Raw genomic sequence first — 21,420 nt, forward strand, 5'->3', positions numbered from 1 at the left:
TATATATATATATATATGTGTGTATATATGTATTGGCTGATATATCAAAAAATCTAATTTTTACATAACCAAATGTTTGTATAGGTATCGGCCTCAAAATATTTTATCGGTCGGGCTCTGGTTTCTATTTACTGGGAAACAAGAAAATAACACCCACAAGTTTTTAGAGGCCATGTGGTATTTTAGCACATTGTTCTATTTTTTGGTTTTGTTTGCAGGAATATGGCATAAACAGAGTAGAGAAATTGGACATAGCATATGCCCACTGCCTCCCACTGGTCCGAAAGATCCAGCTTGACCTACAGAGGACCCACGAGGACGAGTCTGTCAACAAACTGCACCCTCTGTGAGTCAATTGAGTTCAATACAAGGTTGTTTTTACATGGGTAGACTTGATGCATTTCTTTGGACTGACTGTTGACTGTTTTTTGGGAGTATCTAGTACAGTGGTGTCTTGTTCGCAGGTACTCTCGCGGAGTGATGTCTCCTGGGCGCCATGTCAGGACACGCTTATATTTCACCAGTGAGAGTCACGTCCACTCCCTGCTCAGCATTTTCCGCTATGGAGGCTTGCTCAATGTAAGTAATATAATATCAATCCTACATAACTTGGACTGTTTCTCAGATGGGGGTGGAAGTTGAAACTGAGGTTTTTTGTGTGTTATGTGTGGGTTTGACAGGAGGAGAAGGACCAGCAGTGGAAGCGTGCCATGGATTACCTCAGTGCTGTCTCTGAACTCAATTACATGACTCAGATTGTCATTATGCTCTATGAGGACAACAATAAGGTAGGTTTTTTTCCCAGTTCAGACACTTTATGTATCCCGATGTGCAATTCATTTGCAGCGCACCAGTCCATTCAGTCAGTTCCAACAAACACTCACCAAACAACAGTGGTTGGCTACTCGCGTCACACGCTATGGAACATCATTTTTTAACTTTTTATGCAGCTGCCTTGGCATGTGGCCTCCATGACATTGTATAATCCTGGTAGCACTTTCCTGTCTGTCCACCTGTCTGACGTTTTTGAAGTTTTTACATACTTGACCCTAAAAGGACACTAGCTCTTCAATATTTACATTCTAAAGGTTGAATATCTGAGATTATCTGAGATTTTTAAGCACCTACTACCTAAATGTGTCTGTTATTAGAATGGTACACCAATGATTAAGAACCAGAAGCTGTCATCCGCAATCGCTCAGATTTTTACTCTTGTGCACTTACTCCTTGATCTGGTAATTTCTGATTTAAATCAGAATTTTGCCATTTTAAAGTGTATATCCAGGTATATTCAGATAAAGTTCTTGTATGGCTACTTGCAAAATATAACAATTGGGAGAATTTGTGATATTCCTAATATCAGAAAATGTATAATTCAACCTAGGTATCCTATTTGAGATGGTATATCGAGTAGTAACCTCTCTGTTGTTTCCCTCTGAAGGACATCTCCTCAGAGGAACGCTTCCACGTAGAGCTTCACTTCAGCCCGGGTGTCAAAGGTGTCGAGGAGGAGGAGAACGCACCAACCGGCTTTGGCTTCAGGCCCGCTTCTGCAGAGGTAGCCCGCCAGGTAGAATCCCAACCCAGCAATTTTGCCATGTTCTTGTTCTGCAGATAGCAGAATATTGTATTCTGTCTTCTAATTCAATTCAGAACGGGCAGAAACAGACCGACCCCGGCAGCATGGAGGACCTCTCACGAGACGAGACCGACCGTGCCGTGCCGCTGTCTGAGCCAATCACCATTCAGAGGCGGTCCCCACTTATACGCAATCATAAGACTGGATCCATGGAGGTGATGCCAATCAATCAGTCAATCAATCCTCCTGGATATACTGTATACAGATAGACATTAATATAATACAGAGGCATTAGTGCATGATTTTATTACCTTTCAAGATTGACTATTGTAATGCTCTCCTTTCTGGTCTCCCTAAAAAGAATATAGCTCAATTACAATTACTGTAAAACTCAGCTGCACATGTGTTGATTAGGACCAGAAAGAGTGCACACATTCCACCAGTCTCACTGGCTTCCTGTTTGCTTTAAAATGGACTTTACGCTCATTTTAGTAGTTCATAAAGCTCTTAATGCTCTATCTATCTATTCATCATACTTGCTTTTGGCCTATGAACCCTTCCAGAACCCCCAGGTAATCTTGTAGTTATTTATCCCTAAAGTCAAAACAAACACTTTTACTTAGTGAGCCATCTTTCTGTCACTATGGTCCACAATTTAGCTATGTTTATTTATCTATTTCAGTTTATGTCTGTTTATCTTTGCATTAGAGCATTTTGTTTTACTTCTTGGTATATGTTGGTATATACCAAGCTGGAGTTTTTAACTCGGTCTCTGGTTGTTCCTCGCTGTAAAATTATGAGATTTATGACAGCATTTGTCATAGCTCAGCTCCAGCTTTTTACTTTTAGTGAATGCTGTTACTATTGAGTGTTTTATTCTGTGAAGCACATTTGTCTTACATTTTATATCTACGAGAAGTGCTTTACAATTAAAGTCTGATTGATGCAGACTAACCCACCTAACCTTATAGGAAGCAGGCTCATTAGTCCTACTTCTAAAATCAGTTTATTTATTAGTTAGTTTTATCCATTAAACCATTGTCAAACATCTAATCATTTGGGATGTTTAGCTGGTGTATTTGTTTATATACTTATATAATCAGTGTGTTTTATCGACCCAGAGCTTCTCTTCTGTGGTTTTGGCCGCTCCTCTTGTTGAAGGTCATGTAAACTAGCAGCCAGCACTGGAGACTGTTGCATGATACCAAATACACTGCAGCTGCCTTGTTACCACTGACGTGTGTGTGTGTGTGTGTGTTTGTGTGTTTCTGTGTGTGTGTGTGTGTGTGTGTGTGTGTGTGTGTGTCTCTGTGTGTTATTTTCCACCAGGTTCTGTCGGAGACTTCATCCTCCAAAGTAGGCAGTTATCGCCTCTTTTCGTTATGCTCACGTCAATCCCCCGAGATGAAACAAAGTGGTTTAGGTAGGTGTCATAATGCACTGTCTCCATGGCAACTGTGTGTACCAATGACAGTGAAATGGTTCAGAGTGATGGGGTTGGGCAGGGCACTGGGAGAGAAAAATCCACGCAGTCTTGCATTTCTGTGTCAACGTTGTTTGGTGGTTAGTTTTTCTTATTCTTATCTCACTGTCTTGTCCATAGTATGTGTAGAATGATATTAAGCACATAAACAGTCTCAGTCTCAGCTGTGTTAAAAACATAAGAGATACACATCATGTTTGAGTGTCAGTCCTGGAACCACGCTTTGTTGTTCAACAGTCATACAGGAAGGAATCTAATTATGTTGCTTTTGCCTCCAACTATTTTCTCTTTTTGTGCGACTCTTTTACGCTTTCTGTTTGGACGTGCTAATATCCTTTTGGGAAATGTAGGGAATGAAGTGAAGAGAACAAGGGAAAGTGGATAAATTAGGGTTGTCACAATTCGATTATACTTTTTTTAGGTCACAATTTGATTCTATTTTAGATTTTTAACATTCTTTTCAGCCGTGACATACAACAGTTTGAGTTTCCTGAAATTAACAAAGTTCAATTTAATGCACCATTAGTTTAACAAGATGCACATTAGCGCACCATGGAGTTTCGTCGGAGCTCACATGCTTTACCTTAGTTGTGTGTTTACATGACTCACTCCCGGGGAAGGCAACGTGTAGCCACCGCGGTGACTTCATGGAAGTAGAAGGATTTTAAAGTCCTGCTGTTTCTCCGTCATCACCGACTGCGGCAGTGGCCGCTGACTGGAAAAGAGAAGCTGCAGGCTACCGCTAAGCTAACGTTACCCTGTGTCCTTAGCTGCATGCTACCAGCTGGTAAGCCACGCTGTTTTTTATTCGGATGTGCGCAAGAAGGCGGGGTTGGAAGGAGAAAAAAATACTTGGGGAATCGCCAATTCCTGCTTTTGATTTTGATAGTTGAAATCAAAAGCTCATTTCGATCGATTGACGCACCCAGGATACACTTATTTACATAATCGCACTTAATGCATGTAATGTGTCACAAGTTGATAATAAACTGAAAGGATTTTAGGGTTGATTTTTATCCTTTTAGTCCCATTGCCCCACATTGTAGTGGCTAAACTTTAAACCGTTCTCCAGCCTCTTGTGCGGAGAGCAGATATGTTGGTACGAGATGCATGGTCTCCTTTGGGTCCTTGTGTCTGCCTGTCTGTCTCTTTTTCTCTGTTTTTCTGTCTCTTTTTCTCTCTTCCTGTCTCTCTCTGGATAGTTGTTTGATAACAGCATGATATGTAGTGGTGACTAACCCCACCCCCGCCCCCCTCGCAGGCTCTCAGTGTGCCGGGCTCTTCAGCACCACAGTCCTAGGTGGGTCCTCTAGCGCCCCTAACCTGCAGGACTACGCACGTGCACATCGCAAAAAATTCTCCACCGGCAGTCTGTCCTACAAAGACGGTACGTGTTTGAGACTGCGTTCCTTTACAAACCGGCACAGGGCAACAGCAGATCAGTGTCTTACAAATTCCCTTTTAGACTTAAAATGTAAAATATTGTAAGTTTGACATCCTGATTAATGCCCTGTGGGGAAACTGGTAGGTAAAACATCTTAAGGAATATAAACTGTAGATAGCTTTAGTATGGCCAAGTATTGATTAAAGCAGTTAGAGAATGTGCAAAATGGCAGCAGTAAAACTTATTTTGACTGGAAGAATAGGTGCTCATTGAGAATTAGGAAGGAAAAAAACCTCATGGATGCCCATTTGTGTATTTTATAGTTAAAGTAATTTCTGTATCTTTTAGACTCCATACTCATTCTAGCCACCAGAACCACTGGATTTTTCCATCTTCTTGTTTTGTTCCACACCACTTTTAGTAAAATTATATATATATATAATTTCTTTTTAGCACTTTGTATACATGCTGCCTCAGGCCAAATTTAGACTGTAATATTTGTGAAGACCATAACAGGAAATGTGGCTGCAAGGTTGAACATAGCACATGTAACAACGCAGTCATCAATTTCAGTTTCCAGATGGACTGTAGTTAGGTATAGTACAGTATTGTAAATGTACGCTTGGAGTCAGGTTCATTTCTATCTTAGATAGACTTTTATCTAGGATTACGTTGTGTTCTTTTTGTCAACTGCAACATTAACCGTGCAGCGGAGATCACACATCAGCATTGAGTGCTTTTGAGAGCTTGTTGATCTGAGATTTTAGTGAAAGCTTGATATTATTTTCATTCTGAACAGTATACAGTTTGATTTCTTTTTTGTTTACAGAGCTACTGCATGTATGAACCAACTGCTCATCAGTACTGTACATGTCCGTTAACTGACCCTCAATCTCAAAAGCATGATCTTCCCATGTTTTCTTGCATGGTCCATGACTTCCTATTGCAGTCTGGTTATATATGTATTAATGTAATCTGTTTTGACTCAATAGCAGAAGTCATACCGCTATTTTACAATCTCATTATCCACTCTTAACGTTTTCTTTTAATGAGCCCTCTGCTGATGGAGTTAAAAAGCTAGAGCTATGCACAAATTCTATTCAAACCCTTTTTTGAATAATATATGTAAAAAGGAATGGTCAATCATGTATTCAAGGGATCGCCGATGCACCAAAACAGTGCCAACATGCTTGGCCCTGGTGGTGTAGCTGATGTCCTTTTTCATGTCACCCAGTAGGTGTCACTGTGATATTACACAGACATACCGTCTCTCCTCAGCTGCCATCCTTGTGGTTGTCTCTCATGTAGCCTCGCTGTTGTCATCCATCTTGTTCCTCCTCCTTTTCAAGAATCAAAGGAAGCATTCTATTCTTGATGCAGTCACGTACGCACAACCTGTGCTGATTCAGAGCATGCTCCTCCGTGAGTGTAGTGTTGGTGTCATTTTTTACATTTGTGTCCACGCTGAAGCACTTATACCTGGTCAGGTTCGCCAGTTGATTTTTTTCAAAATCATTGTTGCCTCTGTGTCTCAGTACATAACAGAGAGCATTTTAACTATTTAGTGGGATTGTTGGTAATCTTGTCGTGGTCAGACCTCAAGCAGGTTCAGGGCTGAATATTTGGCTTGTTTTTTCAAAGTGTTGTAGTTCCTGTTGTGTGCTCCTCACCTCTTAAGTTCAGACATTCCATTTTACTTTGTCATCAGTAGATGTTTTATTCATGTGTTGCCCAACAGCCATCTTCAAACATCTTCAAACATCAAATATCTCTAACAGTAACTTCAGTTAGGGCTTCTAAACAAACTGGAGCAGATAGTTTTGATTCTTAAACCATTTGTTTAGGCGTTGGTTGAGTCCACATCAGAGAGGAACAGGGAAATGATCAAACGTGATTATACAAGTTATTGTGGCTCATAGTAACACTAGTGATTTTTTTTTTTTATTTCCTCAGAGTTGTTGTCTATGCCGGCAGTAAAACGATTTTCTGTGTCGTTTGCAAAGTATCCGACTAATGGTACGTCTGCTTCTTTCAAGTATTTTTCCACTTCACCTTCCTTTGTCTTGCATGTCTTCAAACTTTTGTTTTTGACCTTGGGTTGTTTATTTCACGTGGCCCTCCAGCATTCCAGGTTTCCTTCATTTTTTTCTAATGATTCAATTTTTTTGGTTTACCCATATGCTTTGGACACTTTTCTTACACTACCTGACATTCTCTTTCTAACCAGGGTTCCCACTGGTCATTGAATTTATTAACATATCAGCAAATTAGGAGACAGGGAATGTCAGTGAATATTTACAATGTAACAGGAAATATAGACATGTTTACACTATTTATACCTGGAAAAAACAACAACATTGGATACCAGCAGCAAATCGTTTCTAATTTACAATGTTATATCCAATTTTACCCAGTATTTACTCTCTTCTTTGACCCTGTTTACGCTTGGTTTTAAAATGGGTTATCAGAGTGGCTGAATACAGCGCTAAATACCAGTGTTAACAACCATCAAGAGGCACTGTGATCCGATCACTCAAACCACTTTGTGAGGCGGTCTGGGACGGATTCGTCCATTTCTTTTGTAGTGTACACTTGTCCACTTGTGTTTGGATCACCAACACACAATTTAAAACCAAGTGTTAACAGGGCTTTAGACTTCTAACTGATGGATGTTTAACAAAATAACCTTCTAATAAACTGTCATCTCTCACTGTCTTTACAGTAAGTAAATAGCAGAGTTTAGCTTACCTCTTGTGCCAGTTAACCGCGGTCAACATTTCACAAACATTCCCTGCAAAACCTACCTATGTGCTGTTGCCATTAAAGATTTTCCATTGTGATGCATTTTAATTATAAAAGTCCAGGTTAAATCAGAGACTCTGAACAGATCTATTACCCAGGATGACACAAGCCTGAAACAATAAGTGAGTTTACATGTACTTACGTATGCGGTGTACTGCCGGTGCTCTACAGTATGTTGATTTCTTAAATGTCATGCATGCAAGAAGAAACCAGGTTTCTCATTTAGAAACCCAATATTCTTGCTAGATTTCTCCTGGGGAAAACTCAAATTTCTTTGTCACGTGCAATAACGTGTAACGTTGTCATGCAGCTTTTCAACAGCTGCTGCTACTTGGACACATGATAACATACACTGTTCCAGATAAAATGGAGAATAAACCAAAACGATACAACAAACGCTAAGCTTTTCTTTCTAATACAGCGCAATATGGAAGAAGAAAAAAGGACAATAGTTTATTGTCTCCCAGGTATATTAATGTTGTTTGCATGCTGCATAGTGTTTGTCATTGGTACAATGGCCTGGCCCCTGAATTGTGAACCAGGGGTTGATGCAAAGACTGTATAAGCAAAGACCAAACATCTGGATTGCCTCCTGGTGGCTGTCAACAGTATAGGTCATAAATGCCGTCCCCTCCATGTTAGCATATTTTTCTGATGATAAGTTTGATTTTTATTAGTTATTTAATGCTATGAAAAAAATTACTGTGAGCTGTGATTGAGTTGTGATTGGTCAGGAGGGTGTATGGGCGGGACTTCGATACCGTGGCTCCACCACACGATTACTACTGCGCAGACTCTGGCTTCGAAATTACTAGATGTCAGCGGCCGTATCCGGGGTATTTTGGCTTCACTTTTGTACATCAGGAGGAAGTGGAGACGTGTCACTTCCTTTTGTCTTTTAAACCTTTGTAACGCAGGCGTTCTGTTAACATTGAGTCTCCAAGCAGGTATAACCCCGATCCACCTGAATCACAGAAGATATTATACAGTGGCACAGTAGTACTCCCTGTGACTATACAGCTGCACAGTAGTTCTCCTCGTGATTAATAAACCAACTTCAAAATCAGTATTACCCATAAATAACAAGTGAAACCTGCCAGTCTCTTTTTGGATCTGTAAAAGCAACCGTATTCATCATTATTTTCTGAACGATTTAAGTTTCATCCCTCTTCAATGTTTTCATGTTTCAAAAAGCAGAATAACAAAGCAAATAGCCTTTAAATAGAGATTTGTACTGAGCCATGCGTGGGAACCCTGTTTTAACATCCTGCATACAATTTTGTAAAGCATTTGTAAATTGATCACCATAACCCAGTAATTCAGTTTTTTGTTTTATTTTTTCCAGTGTGGGTGGGTGTGTGCGTGTTGCTGCGCACACAGTAACTACACAAACTACAGGATGTGAATTGAACTCATTGTTAAAAACGCCACCAGCAGCACATGGATGTTTAACCCTTCCTCTGAACTCGGCTTTATGACTCTCAGTAATGCTAACCTGTGATATTCCCGTTCAACAGGGTTGACTGTATCGCGCCGGGTTCACACTGGACGCAGAGGCGCCTCAAACTGCATGCTTCTTGTCGGCCTCCATGTTAACCAACGTGGCTGTTCCCACCGGAGCTCCGTGGCCGATAGTTTCGTCATTCAATCTATTTTCTCCCCGTGCCGCGATCAAATTTGGCAACAAAACACACTGGTAATCTATTATAAACAATATAAAGGATCAAAGATATAAATGATCTGCTAAATGATTAAAAATATACATCTCATAGAGGACTTGCAAACCCTTTTCGCCCTACTTTTTTCCTGGAGTATCAGTTCCCCTAGTCTGTAGTCACCACGTTACCCTTCCGGGCTGGTTCCGATGCCACCAGACATTCCTCCAGATTTCACTCATTTTGGCCGGATGTTCGTTACCGTACACTACTATCTTTGCGTTGGAATTTTAAACTTTGGTCCTTCTTTGCAACGTTGTGGAAGAAGGTCTGGCGAGACTACAATTCCCCAGATTCTTAACCCGCCAGATGATGAAATCAAAATCTGCCCATCCACTATATTTTTCACAATTAGCCTTGTACCACTGCTGTTTCTGATAGTTTCTTTTATTATGTATTTATTACACATTTGTCAGTTGTGTTTAAACAAAGAGAGACCCAAAGGAATGCACACACATATTGTTGCGCTTCCAGGTCCAGTGGGAACCCGTTGTTATGTGGATTACAGGTTGAATACAGTTCAATCACAGCTGACTAAACCAGGATCAGCGCTTATTGACAAGGGTTAATCATCCACAGGCATTGTTCATTCCCACCTCCTGTGTCTGTTCTGAAATTAACATTGCAAATTTTTGTTTTGATCCATTAGCACGCATATGCTTTTCAATGTTTCAGTGCACAGATGTGGTTGTCCAGTGTGTTTCAGACTTGAAAAAAAGGCACATATTAAATGTTTAATGAAGAACTTTAATGACAGTGTCTGTGGCAACAACTGCATGTTTCCACTTTGCTAACTTTTTTATTAATTTAACATTTTTATTGACTACATTTCTCGTTGAGACGGAAGAGAAGCATAGACAATAGAAGATATCATTGATGTTTTCTGTCCTTCCACTCAATCTGGAAAACAGGATTGGTCGAGATTCTTAGAACGGCTCATAGCTCTGCTTTTGGATTAAATCACCATTTATCTGGTCTGACTGGCAAAAATGTTCATCCACAAATGTTTTCTGTGGCGAGTTTCTCTTGAGAGTGGACTTATCAACCACAGCAGCAAAGTTTCAACACAAAGTACCCCACAAAACGAACACTTCCTGTCAGCTATTACCAAGCATAAACATTCAGTATAACTTCCACACACTATATTAGTAAGTCTTTCACTTAAATATATTATCCACTACAGGAACACAAGATGATACATCCACCATAGCAGTGGCTCCACCTCTGGGGTGCACTGCAACAGGTACGATGGGCCCCGGTGATGCAGTTTTGTGTTGGCTCAACATGTCCAGCTTCAGCTTTGTGTAAACAGTAGAATAAGATGGCATCAGTTATCCAAATTGTTTGTTGATGTAGACTCGAGGTGTATCTGCGCATGCTAAAGCTTCTGCGGTGTTTGATTGGAGAGGTGGCCGCAAGACTCATGCAAGAGTTACTTTTGGGCTCCACCGCTTTCTTTGAATGTCTTGTGTCGCACTTGCTCCTTTGTGGATTCTCATGAATTGGATGAATGTAATTTTTAGGGTAAAGTAGGATACTGCAGAGGAGCAAGCTTATTGTATTTTCAGTCTCTTGTTCTAGGCTTCGCTGATGTGCAGGGTTTTCTTTATTGCAGAAAGTTGCTTGAGATCATATGCTGCTTCTTCTGATCTTCGGCTGTTTGGCGGCCACGATGAGCTTTTGGCTGCCCCTTGCGTTTACAGCACTACCTTCATACACACACACACACTTCTCTTCCCTCCTATCTCCTCTCTCTGTTTACCTCTACAAACCCCTATTTCCCCTCTCATCTTTCTCTCTCTTCCTTCCACCTCGCTTATATTCTTTAGTTTCATGTCTTTTGTACTGCTCCTCCTCCTCCACTGTTCTGTCCTTCCTCGCTCTCCCTCTTCTTCCTCAGAGCCCCTGGAGGAGCACCGTGTGGCCCAGTTCTTGAGGCATTTCTCCGTCGACCTCAGCCTGGGCCGCAGCCTCTCTCTGGACTGGGCGCTGGCCCACCACCTCCACCAGTGCTCCTACCACCTCCGCCTCTTCCGAAACTGGCTCATCTCCGGTCAAGATCCCCTAGAGTACTTCGACGGTCAGCCCCTGGCCCCCGCCCTCCATATCCCCAGCCTCACGCCCTGTTCAACCACTGCTCACGGTTTAGTTGTGACTGTGCTTGTTCTGTGGTTGACTCTCATGCTTTGCCTCTCGATGTTTCTGCATGCTTGCCTGTTTCTGTGGTTATGCAGATTGCAGGCTGGATTGGTGTGAGCTGTTTGGGTTTTCTTGGGCCTTTTTTTTTTTTACTATTTTACCCTCCTTCCCTTCTGCAGTGGTGTCCATAGCTTTTCCCCCTCCTTTTTCTCCACAAATCCTCAGTTTGTAATTTTGTTTGTTTATTTTTTTTAGGATTCCTAAACCATTATGAAATCAAATTGAAGCCACCGTTTTCTGAATTTAGATTTAACAAAATATTAAAAGTAGGGCTGCAACTAACAACTGTTAAATAGTCTTCCAGTTATCTATTTATAAATCAGGATATCAGCAGCGGCGGGGAGTAGCTGAATTTCTACAAGTCTCATTGATTGCAGTTAACCAGCTCCAGGTGTCTTGCCAAAAATTTAACATCCGTCTACCTTACATGCAAATGATGAAATAAGGCACACGTTGACTCTGTAGATGAGACACAACTGAGCCGCAACTGATTGAGCCGCACTGCAACATGTGTTTACATGTTGGTGCTCTCCAGCGCGTTGTTTTTGTGGCCCATTTCTACGCCGCTGCTCACCCGGGTTCCCTGCTTCTTTCAACGGCCACATTGCCTAAAACTACCATGATAGATAGATAGATAGATAGATAGATATTTATTGATCCCAAAAAAATGGGAAATTACAGTGTTACAGCAGCACACAAAATATACATACATACAATATACATGAAATAATAATTATTATAACAAAATATAAGAATAAAATATAAGAATGTAAGAACAAATATTTAAGTATATACAAGATCGGAAAAAACTAAATGTGCAACTGTTTAAATATAAGTATGCTAAAAAAATGTAAATGAACCAATCGTTCCGGTTGCCCTTATTGCAATATTGTAGTGATGATTGAGTGTCATCTAGCAACCAGGGATGAAGTGTTGAAGAGTTTGATGATGTGTCTGCTACAAGGAAAAAAAGAGGATAACTTGAATCTCTACATAAGCCGCAGCCAAACCGCGACGGATTGAACTTGCTACATGTGTAACAGGTTGAGTTTTATATAATAATACAAAAATCACAAATGCACAGTGCAAGTTGTGCTTTCAAAGGTTCAGTCAAAGTAAGAAGAGATTCATTATCAGCACAATGTAGGTTAAGGTGGAGATTTTAATATAATGCTGGATAATTTAATGCGTCATATTTTAATTGTGTTTTTTTTGTCAATAGATTCTAAATCTGCAACGTTCTCTCACAAATAAATGTATTTTTTCCTCTGAAGTACAAGTACACAGTAAGTCAGTAGTATAGGCCTATAGTATAAGCATAATAAGTGCTTTGGGGTCCTTCTTTAAGTTATTTTGGAGTACACATGGTTCTGGAAAAAGCTGCAAGCAGCAATACAGGAGGACGAGCAATCGATCCATTCCAAACAGGCACGTTTTGAACGGGCACTGCCAACATAAACTGCACTAGTTTTCTGATTAGAGGTCTGTAAAATGCCAGAAATGGGACTTTGAAAAAACTTGAAATGGCCCAAAGATATTGAGGTACTTTACTATCATAGAGACAAAAACAATCTGTAAATATTCTAATATAACCAGCTAGAACATTTTTGTTACTTTTGCTTTAAAATGACAACAATGAATTGAGTAATTGTTTTAGCTCTAATCAAAAGTTTTAAATAGTTTTAAATAAATAAAAGATCATTTCAGTGTCAGAAATAGATAGAGTTCCTTTTAAAGAAACCTACCTAACTTAAATTCTGTGGTAAATTTTTAACCAAACATTGTTTTTGACAATAAACCATGTTTTATTTTTTAAAGATTAATTTTTGGGGCTTTTCCTTTTGACAGTGCCAGTGGATAGACAGGCAAGGTGGGAGAGAGATGGGCTACATGGGCCTACATGGGGGGGCACACTCTTACTTTGTGAGCCAGACGTCGCCATGACAAAAAGTCTTTAAATGAATCATTAGGTGCAACATTTAAACAACCTTCAGGACTTCGATGGTCCAAAGATGACAAAATAGCATAAACTCTCTGCGTTCAACTGTGCAATATTTAACTCAAAGTTCAGACTGTGTTCTGGTCTGTCCTGTTTTCTTTTCTCCTCTCGCTCGCTGTTAAAAAAACCAAAAGAACATGTACACTCCCCAAACTCTATTAAAAAGCTCCATAGCAATGGCGCAATGATTTGTGAATTTACCAGAAGCATTTCTATCTAATTATCCAAGTCCAGACAAACTGACATTACTATGGCAATCATGCCCACAGTACAACAGCAACACACATCATTTTCCCTGTAACGCTAGTTGGTTTCAGATTAAAAAAAATTACACTTGAGATATTTTGGCAGGAAATGTAATTACAGTTGCAACGGACAAAGGGCACAATAATTAGTTTGATAAAATGTCAAACAACAAACAAGCAACAATACAAGCTAAGCAGAGTACAACCAACTGATGTTTCTATACACTGGAGCTATACAAGGGCATCAAATTGTTGCAGGCTTTGTCTTATTCGCAGATTCTTTAATCAGATATTTCCCGATCTAAAACAGGACGCTTTGCTTATTTTAGACTTTATGTTATGTCACCGACCAGCAACATTAATCACTGATGCACAGAGAGAGCATTTTTTTTTCTTCATGAAGTCAGAGTTTTGTAAAAAAAACAACAACTATGGTATAGTTAGCCAAAATAAGATGACAAACCAATACAATGCGAGACATAATTACCTGTATAGGTGTATTTATTTCAACAAAAACATGGATTTAAAAGATCTATATACCTACACATTACAAAATAAACAAATACAGTAATGCCATACACTGTAAAACTAAGTCTGCAGACCTTTTTCTCTGACATGAGGGGTGACGAGTAGGCGATTCGTAATGTGGTCTTAAACAACCAAGTCCCTTGCCGTTCCTTAAATTTCTCTGATGATTTGGGTGCTGGACCTCACTGACCGAAGTTTACCGAGTCTCATTGTCTCTTTAAACCTTTTCGTAGGAATCTTCGTGTAAATAACCCTTCGTCACCCTAGGATAATAGTTTGTATTTTGACAGCTGCATGATAGAAAAGTCATCAACACTTGCTTTTTCGGAAAAAATGACTGACTGGGCTTAATCAGCCATAACACTCTTTCTACTAGGGTGATGAATATTAAGATCTGTGTAGGGGGCTGCGGTAGTTCTACTGTTTTCTTCATTTTAATGTTTCATATTTACAATTCAAATTCAAATATTTGTTGACAGCTCCAATACCCACAGTATAAAGTAGAAGTTGAATACAGACATTATATGATCAGCACATTCCTCCAAAAACCATATATAAATCAACATACAGGACATAGCGTCATATTGGCAGTGGGTTTTTGACAACATAATGTTTCCACGTTAAGGCAAGGCTGCTGACACGGCGACATGATCTCCGCTCCACGCTGTCTCGCTGCAAGATTAAAGTTTTTTTATTCTTCCAGCTATAAGCAGAATATCTATCATCACTAGCCTGAACCTCCATGTTTCATAAAGATACAGAAAGGTATTATTAATCCACCTTACAGTCAACTCTTTGGAGTCAGCTGCTGTGTTTGAATTAGATTTTAATGCCTCCTACCTGACCTTAACCAGCATGTGATTCCCGCTTGTTTTTCTGTACAATTAGCAAAATTCAGCAAACTCCCACCGGTGCAAATGAACGCAGAAAAAAACATCCTGTGAGGTTCTTGGACGATCAAAGCAAGCTGTGGTTTGACGCTTTGTGATTGTGAACGGCCCTGGTGAAATGCGGCTTGGTTGTGAACTAACAGTGGATGAACTGCCTTGGATAACGTGTTGGACCTGAGCTGCAGTCTGGACAGCTCTGACCATTGTGTGCTGCTGTCAGAGCTTAAGCTTCTGTGTGGTGGGACTGACCGCAAAAAGGCAGAAGTTAATGTTTTTGAGATCTGCTTTCTTTTTGCAAATACAGCAAGACGTTTTGAGATGTTTAGACTTGTTGCCGTTTGATATGGTGTCATGTGGTCTTGGCGTTCAGCATGGTTTTTTTGCACCTTGCCTGCGCGGAGATGAACCGTAGAGGCTGGCAGGAGTTCGCAGTGGGTTAGGGCCCGTTCAGAAACAGGAGCAGGATTCCAGAGCACTGCGTTGAGGGTGTAGTGTAAGGGTGGCATTGGGGCATTGTGGTGTCGGGTATCAGCTGAAGTGGTTCTGCCTGCTCCTCTTCTGACTGCCCGGTTTAACTGAGGTCTGATGTGCCTGCGGGCGTCGTGTCTCTTTTCTGCCACAGGCTTTGAAGGCTGCTCCATGGTGCCCTCCATCTATCCTCTGGAAACGCTGCACAACTCGCTGTCGCTGAAACAGGTCAGCGAGTTCCTCACCGGCGTGTGCGAGAGCGCAGGGGATCCTCACACGAGGACCACCAGAGGTTAGAAACCAGCACAAACTCATGTCTTTACTTACTGTGTAGTAGGGCTGGGACAACATGCTGCTGTCCAGATTGGATTCTTTCACAATTCATGGGTGCTGATCTCATTTGTAATTTTCCTTTCTTGCGATTCTAGAAGTATTGTGATTTGATAGTATTAAGTCTTTCAATTTCCTATTCCTTCTTTAACAAAGACAAAAGTTGAATACGTAATTTGTCCAATAAAAACCGGGGCCTTTATTTACCTTAACTGCAGAAGGTAACTTAATTGAAGCAGGCTTTTGTTAGAGGCATGCCTTTATTTCTAATTTCATTTGTTGGGTAAGTATAATTGTTTTAAATAAACCATTGTAAAGTAAAAGCCATAGCGTTCCAGAAGACAGAGACAAACAACCATTTGCAAAAATAGCACTATAAAGATGGCGCTCTTGTTTTTAAGAGAAAGTCCTTGCAATTCAGTGTACTTTCAAACCTTTGTTGAACAGAGACCGCCATCTAGTGGGCTCAGAAAGTAAAGACACTGGTTCACGAAGCTTCATTTGGCCATCACTATAACTCGGCGCCTATGATAGAGGACGACTGACAGCTCTAATATACACATTATAATTTAATTACAAGACTGTCAAAGGGAGACGGGTATATCTCTGCCCTGTCAGACGCTGAGTTTGCCTTTATTTAAGGCAAGGCTTTTTTGCCACTGTCAGAGGCCCGGCGTTCAATTGACTACCGGTTTTTATTGGAGGAATTACTGTACAATAATACACTTTTAGAGATAACATATCATGACATTTCTAAAAACAAAATGTTTTCCGGGTAGAATGCACATGTCAGTCGGTCAGTCTGACATTTATATAATTTGTATATAATAAGTACATTACAGTTTCTGCTTTTGGTCTGTTTTGCTGATAAGATGAATAGTCGCTGTTAGCTGCACCGTATAAACAAAAAAAAGTTAGGTGAACCATTCACAATACAAAATAAGTGGGAAAAATCAAGATGTAAACTATTTAAAAAAAAAAAAAAAAAAAAAAAATTCCCCCACCCCAGCTTTGTAAACATCATAATCATTATCACTTACCTTGACCTGGCCTTGTTTGTTTTTTTACCGCAGTCCTGTCCGCCATGTTTGACACACACAACCAGCCGTCAGTGGACACGTACATGCCCCAGAGAGTCCTCACTTCGTCCATCTCTCTCAGATCTCGTTCTGACAGACCCCCTTGGTGTGAGTATCACAGCATCTCCTTGTTGCCACCATGATTTGACATTTCTAGGTTGGCCTCCCTCGGCTGTCTCAGTTTCAGACGTCTGTGGATTATTTATGGCCTCAGAGTTCAGTCTGTGTTAGTTCTGTCTGTCAGGTTTAAGAAGAACCCAATGGTCTTTTCCTGCAAATGAAACCTTATTAATTTGTACTTCTTTGTGCTTTTTTCTAGCATGTTTAGCTAGATGAAACAAAGAATTTGTCTAACTTTCTCAATCAACAGATTAGTTGTTCGGTTGATAAAATGTCAAAATAATGAAAAGTGTTTCCCAAAGCCCAAGATGACATCAAATGTCTTGTTTTGTCCACAACTCAAAGATAAGCAGTTTACTGCCTCAGAGGAGTGTGGAAACTAGAACATATTCACATTAAAGAAGCCTGAATATTCTTCATCTGATTTTTCTTTTGTAAAATGAATGATTAGCAAAATGGTTGTCGATTTATTCAATAGTTGACAACTAATCGATTAAAGGTCCCATGACAAGGTGCTGTTTGGATGCTTTTATGTAGACCTTAGTGGTCCCCTAATACCATATAAGTTTATTTCCCAAAATTCAGCCTTGGTGCAGTATTACAGCCACTAGAGCCAGTCCCGCACCGAGCTTTCCTTAGTATGTGGCATTTCTGAGTCTGTAGCTTTTGAGGAAGTGAGAGGGGGGGGCAAGGTGGAGGGTGTGTGTGTGGCCTTGACCACCTGCCACTTAGCTTGTTTGAAAGCCATAATGTCTCTTTCTCTCATGGGTGGGCCAAATTCTCTGGACGGGCAAAGCAGAGAAAAGGTAGGTAACCTTGTCCTTAGGACCTCATAAGAGGCAGTATTCCAGATCGGCCCATCTGAGCTTTCCTTTTCTCAAAGGCAGAGCAGGATACCCAGGGCTTGGTGTACACCTAGGTTCTTTTCTAGCTACTGGGAGACCGTAGGTAGGCTGGGGGGACTCATATTAATGTTAAAACTGTAAAATCTCAACAAATTCAAATGAGATTTTTATGCCCTGGGACCTTTAACCTTTGCAGCTCTAGAATCAAACAATGTGTTTCTGTTAGTATTCTTATTCCCTCTCTCATATTGGTGCTGCGGGTTATTTTCTGTCCCTGCAGACAGCAGCGGTCCATCCAGCACTGTATCAAGCGCTGGACCGTCTTCTCCCACTACAGCTGACACTTCCCCACGCTTCAGCTTCAGCGATAAGATCTGCCTCACCCCTCAGAGCAGCGAAGAAACTCACTCCTCTCAAAACACTTCCACTCAGCCAGTGCCCGCCGTCGGGTCACAAGGCCTCGACCCAACTTGCTCTGCTCTCTCAAGCCTCGCCGAAGTCCCTCTGACACCAAAAAACTCACCAGAGGATGACGCCGAGCTCTGCGATGTTACCGGTTGCCAGCCTGATGAACCCGAACTCGCACAGAAAGGGCCAGAAGGGGCCACTGCAGCCAAAGATGCCTCAGTCATTGCAATTTCAGATCCTGGCCTGAGAACGCCTTGCTCTGCGTTGGCGGAGCTCACTCTGGCTCGGATGGAGAGTTACTGCCTCCCAAGCTCTCTGCCGGTGCTGCTGGAGCTCAGAGAGAGCAGCAGCGAGGCAGGCTCCAGCTCCCAGACGCCCCAGTCTCCGGAGGGACTCGACGAGTTCTTTGACACTCAGGAGTCAATGGAGTTATGGATGGACAGTCCAGAAAGCCTCTCGCATCCCGAGACACATCTAGAAGTTGGAGCCACTCACTCAGCAGAGCCGTAGAACGCTGAATCGGCAGATCAACAAATCTGTCCAGAAATCCTCCTTGTTGTAGAGTATGAGCAGTGAGGCTCAGTACTGTGTTACAGCCGACCGGGCCTCCCAACTCCTCTAGCTTGATGACTACTGTGTTTTAAGTACTAATGGATGGACAGCTGATTTTCCCACTAGGCTCCGTGTTGGGGAATTATTTTAAAAACACACTGAGGACTCACCAGTGACACCACTGTGCCACTTTTGACAGCCCAATGGTTCAGTTCATCTGTCTGTGAAGCCTCTTGTTTCATTGTCGAGCTCTCTGTGACTGTGGGTTATATGCAGTCGCACAAGCCCCTTCCTTAAAGCTGCATTAATCGATTCATGGCTAGGGGGCAGAAACACCCAGAGACCTACAGCCTTGACATGCTAGCACCTTATAAAGCTGTTAGAGTGAAGTTGTTACACATCTGACAGACACAGAACAAAGTCATCATCCCATTGGAGTTGTGTTTGTCTCCACATAATGAATTCAAGTCCAATATTCACTCTCCTTTTAGTTCTGGTTTGCTCTCCACCAAGCTGTCTGCAGTGTTGTGCGGTGCAGACGCTGTAGTGTACTGTGGGTTGATCAGGAGTTTAAAGAGAGTGTTGAGTCTTAAAGGGATAGTCTGGATCTTTTGAAGTGTGGCTCTATGAGCTACCTTTCCATGGTCAGTGGTCCTACAGTAGATGATCCCCCCCCCGGTTCGTTTTGCCTCACAGAACACGGGAGTTGCTGGTCTATCGCTGCCTCCATCGGTTAGTTTGTGTTGTTGTGTGACTTCGGTTTTTTAAGTTGTTAGTTCAGATTCACCAAAGTCACTCAAACTAACTGATGGAGGCAGCGATAGAGCAGCAACTCCCGTGTTCTGCAATTTAAAATGACTGTCTTGTCAAAGGAGTCTGGTGGCTCTGAAGAGAGAATATAAAATGGCTTTTGTCCCCACTGTGTATACTTAACCTGACGTTCCTTTCTTCTTTTTTAGGTGGCTTAAGTAGGTTTTGCTGCTACCACAATATCTAGTCTCATATCACAATATCATTATAATATTGATATATTGCCCAGCCCTACCTCAAACGACGCCACCTCTAAACACCCAAACTATCCCTTAACTGAGCGCTGAGCTAAAGTAGGCTAGGTTAAAAAGGCTTATCCAAATTCATGTGTTCATTCTAAACATCAAGATGTTAATTAATGGAGCTTTAAGTTGTTAAATCTGTCTCGCATCTTTCTTACCTTCAGCCTTAACCCTTAGAACAGCTGCAGTAGAGAAGTTCTCCCATTTCCTAACTTCCATAACGTTCAGCTTCCGATTTTCTTTGTTACAGGATACAGTGGCTCATAGACTCACTCGTCTTTTTATATCAGTAACAGGAAATGACTCGCAGTACAAGACAGATCAAAAACCCAGCGCCCGTCCTGGGCTGAGCTCCTGGTCTGAGCTCCTGTGGCGTTACATGTGATGTGCATCTTCATTACTGCCAGTAAAATAGAATCAGCTGTTCAATGTCCAGGTCAAGCTGTGTGTGCACTGCATACTGCCAAAGTCCTTAAGCATCATTAAAGAATTAATATAATTAGATATAAACTGATTGAGAAAGAAAATATTTATTTTGAAATTGCATCAAAAACAAAAGTCTGGTATTTTTGATACCCATATCAGATATGTAAATGTACTATATAGCTAATGTATATTTCTTCTGTAGAATCACCTCATGATGTGGGACAATCTGAAAGCTAATCTCTCATTTTATCACTGAACAAACGGGAGGAGTATTTTACATATAATGTCCATATATCTGCATATATAGTGTTTTACATATATTGTGGCAAGCAGTTATGTAGCAGATCTCTTTGTGTGTTGGGGGGGGGGGGCACACATGCTTGAGAAACAATTCAGGTAGATGAGCATGCACGCTTTGTGTTTAATCATTGGGATTTCATGTTACATTTCAATGTACTGTAGAGGTGAAAAACACAGCTGTGAGTTAGTGAGACTCATCCCGTCTGTGTGTACAGATTAGCGCTCTGTTTTGCATTTGTGTTGCAGGTGCTGTTTGCTTAAAGGGTCAGTTCACTCAAATTACAAGGGAAAGAAAGTCTAAATATTTCCTCACTTGAGCTAAAGTGAGAGTATGTTAGGCTAGCTAGCCGTGCAGATAGTTTGGGTTTTATTTCTTCTGGTTTTGACATTTCTGTCTCTAATTGTGATGCTCAAAATATCTAAAAAGTATTTTTTTTTTATTTTTTTTTTTAACTGTGCCCATCACTCTGGATCCTTCACTCCTCACTGTTGTCTTTGGAATTACTGTAATCTGTACAGTACTTAAACAGCAACTTAATATCAGTTACTGCATTTCCAAGTTTTTTGTATGTTTTCAATTGGCATATCAAAAAAGTAGAAAACTCTAGAAATTTTAAATGTTTTAATGCTTGGCTGAGGTGAAGAAGTGTTTGTCGATAAAAACGAAATATGACCAAGTGCAATGGAAACAGATGAATATATCATGACGTACATAATACAGGAAACAGACATAAATGGGACATTTCTATCCTGTTTTCCATAATTTGAGGTTTGACTGACGCTCTTAATTCAGTCATCTTGTTTGGTTAACAGCACCCAACTGGACAGTTGGCAACTGTTTATCTTGATGTGCTCAACTCCTAATCTGTTCACAACAGTAGTGGATCAAACTGTGCATTATTCACATATTATTTAGCAGATTTTCTGGAAATTCTGTAAAGGTACTATGTCATGCTGCTTTTTGGATGCTTTTATATAGACCTTAGTGGTCCCTAATACTGTATCTGAAGTCTCTT

At 40.9% G+C, this 21,420-nt stretch overlaps 1 protein-coding gene across 9 annotated transcripts in view; it reads left to right on the forward strand.

Moving 5' to 3' along the window:
• Positions 1–19,525, forward strand: part of ppip5k1a (diphosphoinositol pentakisphosphate kinase 1a) — a 39,887-nt gene extending 20,362 nt beyond the window's left edge. The window contains exons 20-31 of one of the 9 annotated variants that reach the window (XM_034900937.1): positions 219–346; positions 465–579; positions 681–788; positions 1,442–1,570; positions 1,654–1,794; positions 2,909–3,002; positions 4,324–4,449; positions 10,147–10,206; positions 10,864–11,043; positions 15,447–15,584; positions 16,696–16,809; positions 17,947–19,525. In XM_034900937.1, the coding sequence (XP_034756828.1) occupies positions 219–346; positions 465–579; positions 681–788; positions 1,442–1,570; positions 1,654–1,794; positions 2,909–3,002; positions 4,324–4,449; positions 10,147–10,206; positions 10,864–11,043; positions 15,447–15,584; positions 16,696–16,809; positions 17,947–18,584 (1,971 nt within the window). In that variant the 3' untranslated portion in view covers positions 18,585–19,525. Of the gene's footprint in view, positions 1–218; positions 347–464; positions 580–680; positions 789–1,441; positions 1,571–1,653; positions 1,795–2,908; positions 3,003–4,323; positions 4,450–6,399; positions 6,463–10,146; positions 10,207–10,863; positions 11,044–15,446; positions 15,585–16,695; positions 16,810–17,946 lie in introns of all 9 variants that reach the window. The other 8 variants (XM_034901021.1, XM_034901073.1, XM_034901233.1 and 5 more) reach the window with 8 other exon arrangements.
• Positions 19,526–21,420: the final 1,895 nt, after the last annotated feature.

This window comes from Etheostoma cragini, chromosome 1 (genome assembly GCF_013103735.1).
Source record: "Etheostoma cragini isolate CJK2018 chromosome 1, CSU_Ecrag_1.0, whole genome shotgun sequence".
Taxonomy (NCBI): Eukaryota; Metazoa; Chordata; class Actinopteri; order Perciformes; family Percidae; genus Etheostoma; species Etheostoma cragini.